This window comes from Scyliorhinus torazame, chromosome 15 (assembly GCF_047496885.1).
Source record: "Scyliorhinus torazame isolate Kashiwa2021f chromosome 15, sScyTor2.1, whole genome shotgun sequence".
NCBI classification, from domain to species: domain Eukaryota; kingdom Metazoa; phylum Chordata; class Chondrichthyes; order Carcharhiniformes; family Scyliorhinidae; genus Scyliorhinus; species Scyliorhinus torazame.
This window is the reverse complement of record NC_092721.1, coordinates 7349745-7367312: the sequence shown is the minus strand read 5'-3', so window position 1 is coordinate 7367312 and position 17568 is coordinate 7349745. Positions and strand designations below refer to the sequence as shown.

The following is a 17568-nucleotide window of genomic DNA, read 5'->3' as shown; positions in this document are numbered from 1 at the left end:
ATTTCTTTGTTCTTTGTTCTTTGTAAATAAAACATGGGATTTACTTTTTACAGGAATTGTATGCTATACTCAAAGAAGTGTGTGCTATATGTAAGACTTCTAATACAGCTAAATTATAGGATGAAATGCTATTCATGCAGTAGATTTAAAAAAATATTTTGTTAGATAGTTCTTATGTGAATTTAATTTGATTGTCTGCAGCTGAAGAGAAGACGCCTTGCAGTGACCTTCAGGGTAAACTTTACATTAACAGAGTATTCAACATGAATGCAGACAAGATGTTTGAGCTTCTATTTACTGACTCTCCATTTATACAGAAATTTATTCGTACAAGAAAAATTACAGGTAACTAAATACGATAATGCTCTTCAATAAGCAGGAATAGAAGTGCAGTAGTTCCCTTTTGGAACAAAACAGAAAATACTGAACAAAATTAGAAAGGCTGACAGTATCTGTGGGGAGAAAAGGGAGCTGAGTCTGGACGACTCTTTGTCGAAGATCAAGCGAACTGGAAATGGGGTCAGATTTATACTGTAGTGGGGGCGTGGAGCTGTGGGGCTGGATAGGGGACCAGCGATAGGTGGAGATTAACAAAGATGTCGAGGACAAAAGGAATGTAATTGGAGGTGATTAAGAATAAGATGGGTGATGATAGTGGCACATAAGAGATTAGAATGTGTGAGTGGCAGAACAAAGGTGAGCAGTGTGTCGAAGGGCAACTAGAAACAGTTACCCCAAGTGGAGTGGGGGAGGGGGGACATTGTTTTTTTTTAGAACCTTGAAGTGCAGAACAAGACTATTCAACCTATCATGTCTCTGCTAGCCCTTTGAAAGAGCACTTCAGTTCACCCTGTGCTCCTGCTCTTTCCTTATTGCCCCGTGGAATCTTCCTCTTCCGGCATATATCCAATTCTCTTTTGGGCTGATTATCTTTGAATCATGACATTGTGCCAAGCATATATCCCACAGCAAGAGCTTCTGACTCGAGGGTTCTGCTCGGCATGCAAATTTAGCTGTATGACTTTCAGTATTTCTAAAATGTGTAGATTTAAAAGAAAAACAAATGGTAGCGCATTGAATTTTAATGTGAGGGAAAAAATTGTTTTCTCTAGATTTTGTCAGTGATCCATGGGAGGAAAGAGTGAGTGGGAAGCAGACAAGGACACTGAAGTACATAATAACCATCACAAATCCTCTGATTGGCAAGTTTTCAACAGCAACTGAAAAACAGGTGTATATATTTTATATATATATATATAGACACATATACCTGTATGATTAGGTGTTTCATCAAGTGTGTGTCTGTCCCGTTGACCTACTTGGACTTGATTGTCTCTCATAAGATTAATTTATCAAGAAACTGTGTTGAATCTGCCATCTGTGTGGTATTTCTCGGTTCAAGAGTACTATACTGGCGAGTTGGAAGCGAGAGGTTGCTTGTGCATGTTCATAATGTTATTCATCTGTTGTTTTGTATATAGTTGACTCACAGTTAATGTTAATAAATTAAATAAATTGTCTATAGCTTTAGCTTGTTAGTCAGCAAATTACTGCCAATAAAATCTTTAGCAAAGAGGAAAAGGAAACTAACCAAATTTCTAAAAAATACTTGTAAAAAACGAACTTCTTTTGCCAATAACTGAGGGATATAATACGTGGGGACGGTCCTTGATGTAATCTACCTGATGGGGACGTGGGGAAGGTCCTTGATGTAATCTACCTGATGGGGACGTGGGGAAGGTCCTTGATGTAATCTACCTGATGGGGACGTGGGGAAGGTCCTTGATGTAATCTACCTGATGGGGACGTGGGGACGGTCCTTGATGTGATCTACCTGATGGGGACGTGGGGACGGTCCTTGATGTGATCTACCTGATGGGGACGTGGGGACTGTCCTTGATGTAATCTACCTGATGGGGACGTGGGGAAGGTCCTTGATGTAATCTACCTGATGGGGACGTGGGGAAGGTCCTTGATGTGATCTACCTGATGGGGACGTGGGGAAGGTCCTTGATGTTATCTACCTGATGGGGACGTGGGGACGGTCCTTGATGTAATCTACCTGATGGGGACGTGGGGAAGGTCCTTGATGTGATCTACCTGATGGGGACGTGGGGAAGGTCCTTGATGTGATCTACCTGATGGGGAAACTGATTGTTAGATTGCCTGACTGTTCAGTGGAGAGTAAAACTGCGGCCTATTCTGCACCATCAGTCGACTGCCTGTGGTGATATCATGGTTGTGTTGTAATTCACCGACTGACCACTAGGAGTCTCATTAGTATATAGGTGAATGCTAGAGTCAGGTGACCTCAGACTGACTGGGAAGCTGGGAGAGAGAGGTTGCTTGTGCATGTTCATACTGTTATTCATCTGTTGCTTTATATATATTTGTCAGACAGTTAATGTTAATAAATCGTTTATAGCTTTGGCTACAAGTGTTCGTGTAATATAAATCAGGCTATCCGACAAGAACATTACACCATCATGTGGGCCGACTTAAGCTCATTCTAAAATAAAAACTCAGCAGGTCTAACAGCATTTGTTTAGGGAGCAACAGAATTAACGATTCGAGTTCATATGACCGTTCTGCAGAACAGAAGAGAAGTTGACAGATTTGTCATGGACGTCAGACCAGGGGGGTGGGGGAGGGGGGGAGAAAGTGTTAATGGAAGAACTGAAGAGCGCTAACAGTAGCAAAAGAAGAGAACAGAAAGTGTTAATAGGAGAACAAAAGCTAGTGCCTAGTGGGAGCAAAGCTGAACAAGAAGGTTCAGGACGCCATGTGGGGAGGGGCAGGGTTATGTTGGGGCAAGCCAAGGGAACTGAAAAACAAAGAGGAGGGGGGACATCAAGGGAGGGGTAAGTTCACAGTCCAAAATTGTTGAACTCTTATGTTGAATCCACGAGACTGCAAAGAACATGCCCAATCAGAAGATGAGGTGTTGTTCTTTCAGTTTACATTGGGCATCACTGGAGCATTGCTAATAGACTCAACAAACATAGATTAATGTGTCAGTGGCTCCAGAGACTGAAGCACATAATCTAGGCTGACACTGTGAATGCAGTGGAGAGGAATCTGCATTGTCAGGTGCCATTTTTGAATAAGAAGTTAAACCAAGGCCCTGTCTACCCCAAAGTTGCAATCTTTGAAGAAGAGTAAAGTAGTTCTTCCCAGTGTTCTCGCCAATATTTGTCCCTCAACCAAATTCTTAAAAACAGATTACCTGGTCATTATCTTGCCTCGTGTTGGCACCTGTACTGAACATATTGGCTAGCACATTCCTGATGGTTACAACAATGATGATATTTGAAAAGTATTATTGGCTGTAAAACACTTGAGGTGCTGAGGTCATGAAAGACTATCCAAGCAAGTCCTTTCTTTTCTTTCAAATCCTAACAATATCCATGACATTGCCCATATCTTCTTGAAAATTTACCAGGTTTTTCCTTCAGAGAACTTGGTCTTCAGTTTTGTCGCTGGCCTAGAGTTGGTTAGTTCTGTTTACTTGGTCATTAAAGAATAGCTGAAACAAATTTATGGATTGTTACAGATATTGTGTAAAGAGAACCAGATTGGACTGTACTACCTGATTGATGCAGAGGTGACCACACATGACGTGCCTTACCATGACTACTTTTACACACATAACCGATACTGCATCATTCAGACATCAAGACGCAAGTGCAGACTAAGGTAATGTAATGTTTGCTGTTGTCCCCATGGAGCATATCTTATAATCCTTAGTATGTTTTGTGTTTAAGACGTGCCAAAGGTTGATTGATTCCAATTTATACAATCCATTTAATCACAAAGCCCCCCGCTCCCCAACTATTCCAGGACATTAGGGTTTCCTTGAATTTTCGATTTTAATCTTGATTGTCCACATTTTCACCCGTCAGGCACAAACATTCAGCAGGTCCGGAAAGGGTGTGGACTGCATTGCCGGCCACAGTTGACACGGGATCACACTGGCTTACTAATTGACAGCCAGGCAAAGTGAAACACTCACTGAGACAGACTGAGCACAGCCACGGAGGGTGAGAAGAGGCCTGGGCCAAGAAAAGGGAGAGTGTGAGCTTTCACTTCCCATGTCCTCTTCGGGGGGGGGGCAGCTGCTGCAGATCAGTCTGAGAAAAAATCAATCTTGATGGAACAACTAAGCCACAAGAGTCTAGGCAGAACAGTCATACACAGGCCTCTGTCCCCAGGATCATTTGTCAATTTTATTTGAGCCCTGAGCTTTCATCCTGCCCTGGATTGAGGTTACAGCTTAAACGTAAAAACCACTGGCCAATTGGCCTGCCCACCAACCCTAAAGCAGAGGAAAAGGCATCTTAAAGTGACGGTCAATTGGTGTTTAATTCATTTAAATTGGCTTCTTGATTATTGGCTTCTGACTTTCATGCATGTCCGTCGACCCAAAATATCACATCAGTGCATGATGATGTCATCATCTTGCGTGATTTAGAACATAGAACAGTATGGCCCATGATGCATCCGGGTCAGATGTGCGGCAGAACTTTGAACGTAAAATTTTGACCGTGGTATCTTTACTAAGTTACTTGTTTTAGGATAGGGTCCCTCACAACTTCAGTTAATTCACATTTCCATGAAGACACCCTCCCATTGTACCCTCCCGACAATGTGGAAGACTCAAATTCTTCAAGATTAATATTGAAGACATGGCTCTCACCTGGCGTGCTGCCTCCCATTGATAATGTTTTGGCCTGAACAATACTCCTCTTATCTATCTTTTAATTTTCTAAAACAAAAACATTCAACCTCATGTCTTGCCTCTCCACAACAAACACATTCGTCCGGATTCTCCGTTCCCGAGACTAAGGGCTGGATTCTCCGATAGCCGACGCCGAAATCGCATTCGCAATTCCATGTGGTCAATCCACCTAATCTGCACATCTTTGGATTGTGGGGTCAGACCCGGGGAGAATGTACAAACTCCAGACGGACAGTGACCCAGGGCAGCAGTGCTAACCACTGCGTCACCATACCACCCCCATGAAATCGTTGTCGATTATAATAATTATAATCGCCTATTGTCACAAGTAGGCTTGAATGATGTTACTGTGAAAAGCCCCTAATCGGCACATTCCGGCACCTGTTCGGGGAGGCCGGTATGGGAATTGAACCCGCGCTGATGGTCTTGTTCTGCATTACACGTCAACTGTTTAGCCCACTGTGCTAAATCAGATTTTTGTTTAAATAAAAGCCCCAGCTGGTTCACTAATGTCTTTGGGGAAGGAAGTCTGCCATCCTTACCTGGTCTGGCCTCCAGACCCACATGTGACTCCAGACCCACAACAGTGTCGTTGACCCTGAAATGGCATAGCCAGCCACTGTTGTCTAAAAGGAAAGAAGCCGGAGAGACCCCCCAGCATTGACCTAGGCACTAGAAACGGCAATGGCAGAGCTGGTGGAACAGTGGTATTCAGTTGGGATGGAGTTCCCCTTGCAGTCCTCAACATCAACTCTGGACCCCATGAAGTCTCATAGCTGCAGGTCAAACATGGGCAAGGAAACCTCCAGGAACAGGCTATTTTAGATTTGGTTTTGTGTCATGAAGAATGATTAATAAGGGATCTTGGGTTAACGATCCCGTAGGGGGTAGGGACCATAATATGATAGAATTCCAGATACAATGTGAGGGTGAACATCCTTAACAAGTGTCTTCAACTTAAATAGGGTCAATTATGATGGTATGCGGGAGGAGTTGTCTAAGATGAACTGGGCAAATAAGCTAAGATACAGGTCAGTAGATGAACAGTGGCAGATATTCAAACAGCTGGTCCATAATGCTCAGCAGGAGTTTAACACAATCAAAAAGAGGGATTCCATGAGAAAGAGGCAAAATCCCAAGCAGGGCAAGGATAATGTTAAATTGAAAAGTCAGGATATACAAAATGGCAAAGGATAGTGGTAGACCAGAGGAGTGGACAGGTTTTAGGATCCAGCAGCAAAACATTATTGCTGAGGCTGTATAAGGCTCTGGTCTGACCCCATTTGGAGTATTGTGAGCAGTTTTGGGCCCCGTATCTGAGGAAGGATGTGCTGAACCTCGAGGGTGTCCAGAGTAGGTTCACTAGAATGATCCCGGGAATGAAGGGCTTGTCATATGAGGAGTGGTTGTGGGCTCCAGGTCTGGGAGAAGGCTTTAAAATACACTCTGTACAATTTTAACAATCCCAAAGGGCAGCTGAGCTGACCCAAGCGTGTCCTGAATCATACCCATGAAGGTGCTTCACCTTTCCACAAGAGTATCCTGGTTATTCAGATACATCCACAAGGTTCAGACCTGGTCTAATCTGCACACTTCCAGGTTTCAGACACCTACCTCACTAAAGCCATGCGAATAGAGACAGCTGCTGATTTATTTGGGCAGCTATCTCTGGGAATCACAGATGTATTATTTAGAACCTGCTCCCATTCTCCTCGCTGTGTAAATCCAGGCCTTTGTCTAAATTATTTTTTAACTTTTAGTTTGTTCTGCTTTTCTTTCCCCATCGCACTGATTTAAATTCATCCTCGCTGGCTTATTTACCTTTCTCGGAGCACAATGATAATCTTCCGGTTCAGACGCGGTCCTTTCTGAACAGCTTTCCCCCTGTTACAGAACTAGTCTCAGATTCCTAAAATATCTGAATCCTCCCTCCTACATCATCTCTCAAGCCATACATTAATGTCAAACCTATTAACCCAGCATGTGACACATGAATTAATTCTGAGATTCCAAATCTAAAAGCTGTACTTCCCAGCCTGGATCCCAACTCCGACAATCACCTCCACAAGACCTACACACTTCTCTTTCCTACCTCTCCAGCTCCTTCATGGACCATTGCCTCTGTCTGCTCACCCTTCTTTTCCAGATGTTTTTCTATCCGTTCCATTATGTCCTTCACCTAAGCATCAAAGGCAAGCTGTTTTTCAGCACTCAGTCACAGATACAAAAAGACTACATAACCCTCTGTTAACCTCCCTGAAAGCTAATCCTGAAGAGTTCGTATGGATCAAACCGAACAATATTCAATGTAGAAAATTCTGTTAAAGTCATTAACCTGATCAATACAGTCATCTCTCCACAGCTGCTGCCTCACCTGTTGAGCAGAATTATAGAATCCCTGCAGTGCAGAAGGAGGCCATTTGGCCTATCGAGTCTGCACCAACCCTCTGAAAGAGCACCCCACCCAAGCCCACTCCCCCACCCTATCCTAATAGCCCTTAACCTAACCTGCACGTCCCTGGACATTAAGGGGCAATTTATCATGGCCAATCCACCTAACCCGCACATCTTTGGACTGTGGGAGGAAATAAGAGCACTCCGAGGAAACCCACACAGACACTGGAGGAAGTGTGAATTCCAAATAGATAGTCACCCGAGGCCGGAATTGAACCTGGGTCCCTAGCAATGTGAGGCAGCAGTGCTAACCTCTGGCAACCCCACTTTTCCAGCATTCTCCATTTTTATTTACAATGTCCAGCATCCACAGAAGTAATTTGCTTTTTGCAGGAAGTTTTCCTTTTTGGCCTGTTTGGAACTAGTGAATCTAAAACTTTTATAATTGTCAGTCTTTGTGGACAAAATGTTTAATTGGATTGTATGACTCTCCACTGATCTGTCTCTGAAACAATCTTTAAAACTAGGGGGCTGGATTCTCATAGCGCCACATTTCTGTGTCATCACGCCGGCGGGATTCTCCGTTACGCTGGCTGGTCAATGGGGTTTCCCGTTGTGGGGCAGCCCCGCGCCATCAAGAAACCCCCAGGCTGTCGGCAAAACGGAGCATCCCGCCGGCGGAGAAATTTGTTTTTATAGATTTAACAGCATTTGATGGCTTAAAAAAATGTGGCTTTTGTTTCTCAGTAACTTTCCTTCATATGTATTATCTTTCATTTCAGAGTTTCAACAGATGTGTGCTACAGAAAACAGCCATGGAGTTTGGTGAAGTCCTTCATACAGAAAAACTCATGGAGTGGGTTGGAGGACTACTTCAAACACTTAGGTTTCTGCTCATTCGTTATTCAATAAACTTGTTAGTGATCACGTAAAGTATATTTGAACTGGAATGGAAGATGCATTTTAAGCGTGTGATGGGTTTTCCCCAGTACCTTAGTGGGTAAATATACAAACAAATGTGTTTCTAAACCGTGTAAATCAGAAGGTACATGTTCGATGTCCAGTCCATTCCGAATGAATTGATCTCAGGCAGGGCAAAGCTAAAATACCACAGTCATCCCAGGGCTACAGAATATTGGGGAGGAAATCTGACCAGGCTCCGTTGTATTACACTGAATCGTGCTAGATGTGCCTCTGCACGAAAAATAACAACTTACAATTAGAGCGGCGTTTAATATCGCAAAACATCCTAAAGTGTGTAACAGGAACAACATCAATAAAAGCATTTTTGACACTGACTCCCAGAAGATATTGGCCTGGATTCTCCATTCTGGAACCGGAGTGCTCCTGCCAGCGGAGAACCGGGACTGGTCTCCACTGGCTATAGGACCAGCGCCCAAGTTTGAGTCAGTGCTGAGCCACGCCACGTGCCTGCAGGACGGAGAGCTTCCCGGATTCCTTCGGGATCCTGGTATCGGGTCATCACTTTGAGTGGGTAGCCCAATCACAAAGTCCAGCGGTTTTTCCCCTTCCCTCACCCCCCACTGACAAGGAGGGACATTCCTCCCCCAACCCCCACCATGGGAATAATGGATCAACCCCCCCCCCTCCCCACCACCACAGTCACATGTGTGTGACCTGACCCCCCGCAACAGGCACCCATTTCAGTCTTCACCCCCTGACATTGCCAATGGTGCACTGCCCCCAGCACCATGATACCTACACCTTGGCAATGAAACCCGTGCCTGGCATGGTGACCCTAACGGAGGGGGGGGGCGGGGTAAGGCCAAGTTCATGTGCCCCACTGCCAGGCTTCAGAGGGGCATCCCCCAAGGGTCCTGGGGGTTCAATGGACTCAGGCTGTGGTTGAAGGGTTGACCGTGGGACCCCCCCCCCCTTCCCATCTGGGATGGGGGTCCAATTTCTGGTCTGTCCCTTCCAGCCCTGGGCATCTGAAGATCACCCTTGACATGGTGATCTCAGGCAGCCCTCTGTTCAACAGCATCCTCCTGGTCTCAGTTTTTAAATTCTGATGTGAAGAATCCAGACATTTCAGTGAGCAAGCAATTCAGGAACACTTTCCCTTTCCTAACTTCTCTTTCCTAAGCTTCTGACACTTCTCAGAGCTTCCCCTGACGGCCTTTGAAATGCTATGCCTCCATTAAATTTCACAGAGCAATACTTGTCACGAGCCTGTGATTGACAGTTCCATGGTTCAGATACCGCTGCTTGGTGGATTGCCTATTCATCTTTGCCTTCACGCTTGAATGCACCTGCTTTGATGCTATGATTGACAGCTCCTCACCACATCAAAGGAGCTAAGTGGTTTCACTTCCTCTTTTCTCACAGTAGAAAGCCCAGCTTGCAGAACCCCAACCCAGGGTGGGAGTGTCCTAGGGTCAACCCCTCAACCTATCACCCAACCTCCAGGACCCTTGGCAATGGCAGAGGGGCAATTATCAGTGCCCTGACCCCCTTTGGGCTCCACCGTACCAGGGCTACACCTGGCCAACATCACACTAAAACCCTGTGGGGGATTGGGGGGGGGGGGGGAGGATTGGACTTCCAGCCCATTAATTTCATGATTATGCATGCCAATCCTGAATTTACATCTTCCCGCCAGCGCGGTTCGGCTAGCACGTTACAGCTGTCAGGAAGGGTAGGGCAGCAGAGCATCACAAAGAGCTTGTCACCCGGTCCTAAACCCATTTTTCGGGCGAGCCACCATTCTCTGCCCGATCAGAAATCCAGATACCGGCGTCAGGCAATGAAGAGTCCACCCAATCAAGTCAGTTCCAAAAGTTTGTTCATCGAGTTCAACTTTCAGGATTATCTTAAGGGACGAAAGAGGGATAAAGAGTCATGGAGCATTAGGGAGGGATCCCCAGAGTTTAGTGCCTCAGCAGCTGGAAGTATGATCACCAATGGTGAAGCGGCTAGCCTCAGGATGCAGAAGAAGCCTGAATTGGAGGAGCACTGAGATCTTGGGGTTGTAGGAGCTTCTAGAGATAGGAATGGGTAAGACCATGGAGGGATCTGAAAACACGGTTGAGGATTTTAAATTTGGTACATTGTCCAACTGGCAACCGGTACAGGTCAGCAAGCAAAGAGGTGATGGGTAAATGATACTTGGAATGCTTTCAGATACTGGCAGCAGAGTTTAGGATAGAAGGTGGGAAATTGGCAAGGAAAAGTCAAATCTGGAGGTAACAAAGGAATGGATGAGCTCAGTTGAACCAGAGTTGGGTAATGATACAGATGTGGAAGTAAGCGCCCTTGGTGATGGAACAGATCTTCAGGTCTGATTCAACACCCAGCTTTGTAAGTGATCTGGCTCTGTTTTAGACAGTATCCAGGAATGGAAACAGTTCTCAAGAAATATCCCATTATAATTTGGTGGAAATAGCTCGTCCAATGATGTATGGGTGATATAGCAAATCAGAGACTGGGCCTGTTGTAGAGAGCTGGTGATAGAATAGAACTGGGTATCATCAGCTTGTATGTGAACCTCGTGTGCATTTGGGTGCTATTGCAGAGGGGTAGCATGTAGATGAGAAATTAGGTGGTCAAGGATAGACCCTTGGAGAATTGGAAGTAGCAGTGTGGGCATAAGAAGAAAAACTATTTCAGGTCGTTCTCCGGCTATCACTCAACAAATATGGATGGAACCTAGCAAGAGCAGTTTCACCCAGCTGGATATGGAGGAGAGGCACTGGCGACGGATGGTGTGGTCAATTATGTCAAAGATAGCAAATAGATTGAGGAGGCTGATAAGTGAATGTGTAATCATGGCCATAGATTCATGTGATGTTAACGGCCCTTTCAGTGATAGGGCCAGAAATCTCATTGGAGAGATTCAGACATGTAATTGTAGGAAAGGTGGACACACATTTGAAAGGAATTTTGCATTTTGGAAGAAAAGAGGATTGGAGGTTTGCAAGGACAGCAAGGTTAATGATGAGGGTATTTTGGGGAGAGGGTGATGATAGCAGATTTAAAGGGAGGGGGTAGTGTTGGCTTATCAGAGGAGAGGGAATAGATAACAATGATCAGCTAACATGACCCAGAAAGGGAAATTGGATGGTCAACAATTTTGTCAGTCTAGGAATGTGGTAACAGGAGGTGGATTACTGATTTATGTCGAGACTCCAACCTGAATATTGAAGATGTTGGAGAGCTGCACCGGATCCTGAAGACGAGGGCAAAATAATGAATGTAGATATAAACCGAGTTATTGATTCTTGTCATCCTCGCTACTGAATAGGACTGATTACGATCATTAACTTCAATACAAGAAGCCTCCCCTCTTTGCCAGCTATTCTGCTTGGTATCCCACATATTCCACCCTGGCTTTCACTTGCTTATTGAGAACGTATTACCCAGGCGGAACCTCCTGTGTTGTTTACAGTCCAGTTGTAGATCTGTCGGTCTGTTACTCGTGTATAAACTGAAATGATCTGATGCACTTTTAAACAACCAGGTAAGCAACAAAGCATCCTGCAGACATTTCCTGTTACTGGATTTGGGTTATTTGTCATTTTAATATAATTTGTAGAATGATTTCTCCAACGTTCTAAAGTGTCTCATTTTACAGAATCAGACTTGTTGATTGAAGAATCGATGCACAATCCAATCTCCGCAGACTTGGGTCAGCCTGGACTTCGGAGGCGAAGGCGGGCATACAGTCGTAGCCACCTGGACCAGTTTACTAACACAGGTTCTCGTCTGGATGCAGATGCAAGGGAAGTGTACACAGGTGGAGCATTATCATTATTTTACTGTAGGTTAAGTCAGGTTTGGGGGAAAGTGACTGACATCAGCTGATTGCAGAGTTGCAGGATACTGACATCAGCTGATTGCAGAGTTGCAGGATACTGACATCAGCTGATTGCAGAGTTGCAGGATACTGACATCAGCTGATTGCAGAGTTGCAGGATACTGACATCAGCTGATTGCAGAGTTGCAGGATACTGACATCAGCTGATTGCAGAGTTGCAGGATACTGACATCAGCTGATTGCAGAGTTGCAGGATACTGACATCAGCTGATTGCAGAGTTGCAAGATTGGACACTGTTCTGGCCAATTCCGTCTCCAAACACCATTTCCCACCTGGTAACCTTGCTGCTGACATTTGTTGTTATTTTGATGGCGTCCCATCTCTGAAAGGATTTGTAACTGATTTGTAACTGTCAGTTTTTCTCATCTCCGATAGCTTTATAAAATGTAATATGTAATATCGTGCCAGATGATATTGTGATGAAAGTCTAGGTTATCTGATAGTATCGGTAGTATGACTGACATTGGAAAAAACATGAAAGGACATGTTGTTCTATCATCCCTCTGAAACCAGAGCTGATTAATACATGAGATATACAAAATATTAAGGATTCTTTAGCCAAAAGTTGGGGTTTAACTTTTAAATGAGATCGGCTATTATTCGAGTATATGTGGTATCTTCTAGGTTGCAATTACACCATTATTTAATACTTGTACTATTTTTGTTATCTTTATTGAAGACCGAGGAAATAATTTGGAAAATCAATCAATCATCCGAAATTGGAACCTTTCAAAGCTCGTGTTGACCATGAGTGCAATGTAAGTATGTTTTGAAAGGTTTTTCAAAAACATTTTTGCAAGAACACCATAAAGATAGATAAGAAGACTGCAGATCTAAGCGTGAGTTACTACCAAGGAACCTGCTCAAAAAAAAATTAAGAAAGGGTTAAAATAGCGAGAAAATCTTGAATGCATTAGGACCAATTTTATAAAATGATACTGACAATGGGGAACTTTACTCTTGGGGAAGCATGAATCAGAAATTCAGGCATATCCTCCCCATTTTTCATCCGTCTTAATCTAATTTTTAGGCAGCGCTTGGTTAGTTGCTCTTGAAGTAATGGTGATAGTCAGCACCAGCAAGGAGATGCTCGGACTCTCGACCAGTTAACACCATGACAGGTTCAATGAGTATAATCAGGAGATCCAGGATCTCCTTGACCACAAAATGTTCCTGAACTGGCAGCGCCACCAAAACTCAAATGAGAGGAAACCAGCCTGCAGCCAACTGAAGGCCAAGGTACAACAAAGAACTCTCGACCTAAAGAACAGATGATGGGTGCAGAGAGTGCAACTCACAAACAACCACTATGTGCGCGTGTGGCTTCTTCAACGCCATTAAAACCATCTACGGTCCAAGCATCCACAGGCCCACCACACTGAGCCAAATATGGAGAGGCACCCATCAAAGACAGAGAGGCAGTCAACGCCCGCTGGAGAGAGGCTTACATTAACACTGTAATGAAGTTACTGTGAAAAGCTAACTCCTCAACTGCCTCCTCCCTGTGGCTGAAGAGCTCCTCCCTGAGTCTCAGTGCAGCTTCCGCCCATCAAGAGGCTCGATGGACATGATCTTCAGCGCGCGACAAATCCAGGAACAGTGCAGGGAGCAGCATCAACTTTTGCACATGGCCTTCTTCAATCTCGCAATGGCCTTTGACTCTGTCAACCGTGAGGGATTGTGGAACATCCTCCTCAAATTTAGCTGTACGCAGAAATTCATCACCAGTCTCTGCCTGCTCCATGAGAAAATGCAAGCTGCTGTTGTTGTATCTGTAAAATCTCCGATAATGTCCAACCAGCTTACTTTCTCAAAAGATTCACCAAGGTGTCTTAATAACGGGGAGAACAAACCACAAAGACAAATTCAAGTTTAACAAGATTTGTTTAACACAATTAAGCCACAAAATATACTCTAGAGGTACCCAACATCAGTTTATGCTACCCACAAAGAAGGCTTGGTAGGGCTATGGATTCGATCACTGCATTCCTCTGGTCCGTCTTCATGAAGGTTGTTTTCACTGGCTGTGTTTTCCTTTCCTTTCCCTTCCTCCAAAGTTCCTACTTTTATCCCCACTGAGAACATAGAACACACAGTGCAGAAGGAGGCCATTCGGCCCATCGAGTCTGCACCGACCCACTTAAGCCCTCACTTCCACCCTATCCCCGTAACCCAATAACCCGACCTAACCTTTTTGGTCACTAAGGGCAGTTTATCATGGCCAATCTACCTAACCTGCACATCTTTATACTGTGGGAGGAAACCGGAGCACCCGGAGGAAACCCACGCAGACACTGGGAGAACGTGCAGACTCCGCACAGATAGTCACCCAGCGGGGAATCAAACCTGGGACCCTGGCACTGTGAAGCCACAGTGTTATCCACTTGTGCTACCGTGCTGCCCTAAAGGAAAAGGGTGAGCTTTGCACCCTTTTCCCACTTCCTGTGGCCTTTTGCTGAGGGAGTTTGCGTCAAATGATCTGATTGATGTCCAATTAACAGGGCACCTGGACCCACCCCAGGAGTCCATCTCCAGTGGCCGTGTTCGCAGGTACACCTTTACCAAATAAGGTGAAGGTGGGAACTCTACAGACCGAGAGTCTGGCCTGGCCTAGGTTTGCAACAATAGGTCGATGCACATCCAAGTGGATCGATTATCTCTTGATGACCGATTGACAGGGCAGGTAGGGACATGTCTTGGCAGCCTGTCTGACCTCTTAGTGTATTACAACTTGGCCAGTCTGAATTCGCATAAGGCTGTGCTGGAGTGACTTTGGTTTGTTTAAAGTGCCCAATTCTTTAATTTAAAATGGCCAATTTTACTCCGGCCTAATGCTAGGCCCTGGTAGGTCACCACACCGTGACCCTCACCAACGGAACCACCACAGACCCCGTATGTGTGCTAATTGGGGTAAAATAGGGCCGCATCATTGCAGCAACCCTGTTCTCCATCTTCCTCGCAGAATCACTCCACCCCATCACTCAAACTCCCCGCTGGGGTGGAACTAACCTACTGGACAAGCGGAAACTGTACAATCTCCGACGCCTCCAGGCCAGAACCAAGACCACCCCGACCTCTGTCATCGAGCTGCAGTGCGCAGATGACGCCTGTGTGCGCACATTCAGAGGCTGAGCTACACACCATCGTCGACACATTCACCGAGGCATCTGAGAGAATAGGCCTCAGACTAAACATCCGGAAAACAAAAGTCCTCTACCAGTCCGCTCCTGCCACACAAAATAGCCCCCTGGCCATCCAGATCCACGGTGATCCCCTGGTCAATGTGGATCATTTCCTATACCTCGGGAGCCCCCTCTCAGTGTGAGCAGACATTGATGATGAATCCAACATCGACTCCAATGCGCCAGTGCAATCTTTGGACGCCTCAGTAACAGTGTTCGAAGACCGAGACCTTAAACCCAGCATCAAGCTCATGGTCTACAGAGCAGCCGTGGTCCCCGCCTTCCTGTATGCCCCAGAAACATGAACAATGTACAGCAGACATCTCAAATCTCTGGACAGATATCACAATGCTGCCTCTGCAAAATCCTGAAAATCCACTGGCAGATAGGTGTACCAACGTGAGTGCCCACTCCAGGCCAATATCCCCAGTATCGAGGCACTGGTCACACTCGACCAGCTGTGATGGGCGGGTCACATTGCCCGCATGCCAGACACAAGACTCCCAAAGCAAGTGCTCTACTCCGAGCTCCGCAATGGTGAATGATCACTAGAAGAGCAAAGGAAATGCTACAAGGACTCTCTGAAAGCGTCCCTAAATAAATGCAACATCCCCACCGACACGTGGGAGCCGCTTGCCTTAGATCTCACAAACTGGAGAAGAAGCATCCAGGAAGGTGCCAATTACCTCGAGCGATGTAGGGGTTGAGCACGTAGAGGCCAAGTGTAAACAACGGAATCCAGAGTGTCCCACCCACCCACCTCATCAAACACCACCTGTCAAACCTGTGGCAGAGTCTGTGGATCCAAAAACAGACTATTAGCCACCACAGAACCCCCCCCCCCCCAAACCGGAGTGCAGCAAGTCATCCTTGATGCTGAAAGTCTGCCCAAGAAGAGTTCTGGGCTTCATATTATTATAAAAAAGGAGGAAAGTGTGTGGTAGTCTGTGTAGAGTTATTACGGTACCTGGTAATGCTGGAACACCATTGATAGATATTGTATGTTTCCTATTGGTCAAGCTGTATGGTAGCTCCGCCCTGCAAGGCAGGGTATAAGAACCCGTGCCGCCCCAGCAGCCTTCTTTCTGTACCTGAGCTGCTGGGGGAAACATCTAGCTTATTAAAGCCTTCAGTTGGACTACAACCTCGCTTTAGTGGTCATTGATCGTGCATCAAAGTGCAAAAAGGGTTTACAAAGATGAAAAGATGACACCAGAAGTAAGGTTGTACCGATCAGGAAGAGGTTTTTTTATCTGGGAAACAGAAGGCTGAAAAAATATTTTTAAATTATAAAGGAATATGATAGGGTAAACGTAGGGAAGATCAACAGAACCAGAAGACTAAATGCAAGATCATTACTGATAAATCCACAAGGGAACTCTGGAAAAACCTCTACCAGGGAGAATGTGAAGTTGCCAGCACGGAGTGTTTGAGGTCAATCTCAGGGGAAGGCAGATAATCACATGAGAGAAGATGGGCTGAAGGATATACTGATGGAGTGAGTTGAAGGAAGGAGACAGGTATCCTGTGTGGTTCATCGAGCAGTTGAGCTGAACAGCTAATTTATTTGCTGTGAATTCTTTGTGGGCATCCAAGAAGAGGAAGTCACAGAAACCAGTGTCTATCTACCTTACATCAGTGTCCCAACTAATTTAAAGGATTAGGTCCATGCTACAGCTTCCAGTTGCCATCTGAATGTTCATGTGCAGTGTCATAAATTGTTCATTATTATGAAAAAATCTGTAAAACCTTAATAAAAATACTTTTAAATTTTTTTTAAAAAATTGTTCATTCAAAAATGATGAAGGCTCGTCAGAAACAATTTATTTTTCAAACGTTTGTAACATTGTACAAATGGAAGGGGCTATATTTATTATATTTTCTGAGATAATTATCAATAAAAATAAATATTAAGTATTTTTGTAATTGTTGTCTTACCAAATAGCACAATCTATTTATTTGCAGTTACAGCCTTAGAAGCTGAACAGCTAATTCAATTCTTTTTATATTTCAGACTCTGTATCCTAGCCTTGTTGAACTTAGGCCTGTTTTTAAAACTTTGGAACATAGAAGCTGTGGCTCAAAAGATCCATTTTTCAAACAAGATAAGAATATCGGAAAAACTGAGTGTTGGGTAAGTGGTCAAGTCAGAAGCAAGGTTTAAAAAACAATTTGAAGGTGTTAGACTCTGTTGTTGGTTTGAAAGTATATTTAACCTGTGAGTGACAATATTTTCTACCTTGTGGGAAGTGTTATCAAATAGATTAAATGTCGGTAAACTACATGTTTTTCTATTCACAAATTTTTAAAAAACTTGCATTGATATTGCACCTATCACAACCCTCAGGACGTCCCAAACTGTTTGCACAATCAGTGAAGCATCTTTTGAAATGATGTGGAGATGCCGGTGTTGGAC

The 17568-nt window shown here is 44.7% G+C and overlaps 1 protein-coding gene across 4 annotated transcripts in view; it reads left to right on the top strand.

Annotated features, from left to right (window-relative positions):
* gramd1c (GRAM domain containing 1c) overlaps window positions 1-17568 on the top strand; it is a 90866-nt gene that overhangs the window by 61070 nt on the left and 12228 nt on the right. For all 4 annotated transcript variants that reach the window (XM_072476025.1, XM_072476026.1, XM_072476027.1 and 1 more), the window contains 7 exons: window positions 202-345; window positions 1113-1231; window positions 3554-3696; window positions 7915-8018; window positions 11727-11888; window positions 12650-12728; window positions 17167-17286. In XM_072476025.1, the coding sequence (XP_072332126.1) occupies window positions 202-345; window positions 1113-1231; window positions 3554-3696; window positions 7915-8018; window positions 11727-11888; window positions 12650-12728; window positions 17167-17286 (871 nt within the window). The remainder of the gene's footprint in view (window positions 1-201; window positions 346-1112; window positions 1232-3553; window positions 3697-7914; window positions 8019-11726; window positions 11889-12649; window positions 12729-17166; window positions 17287-17568) is intronic.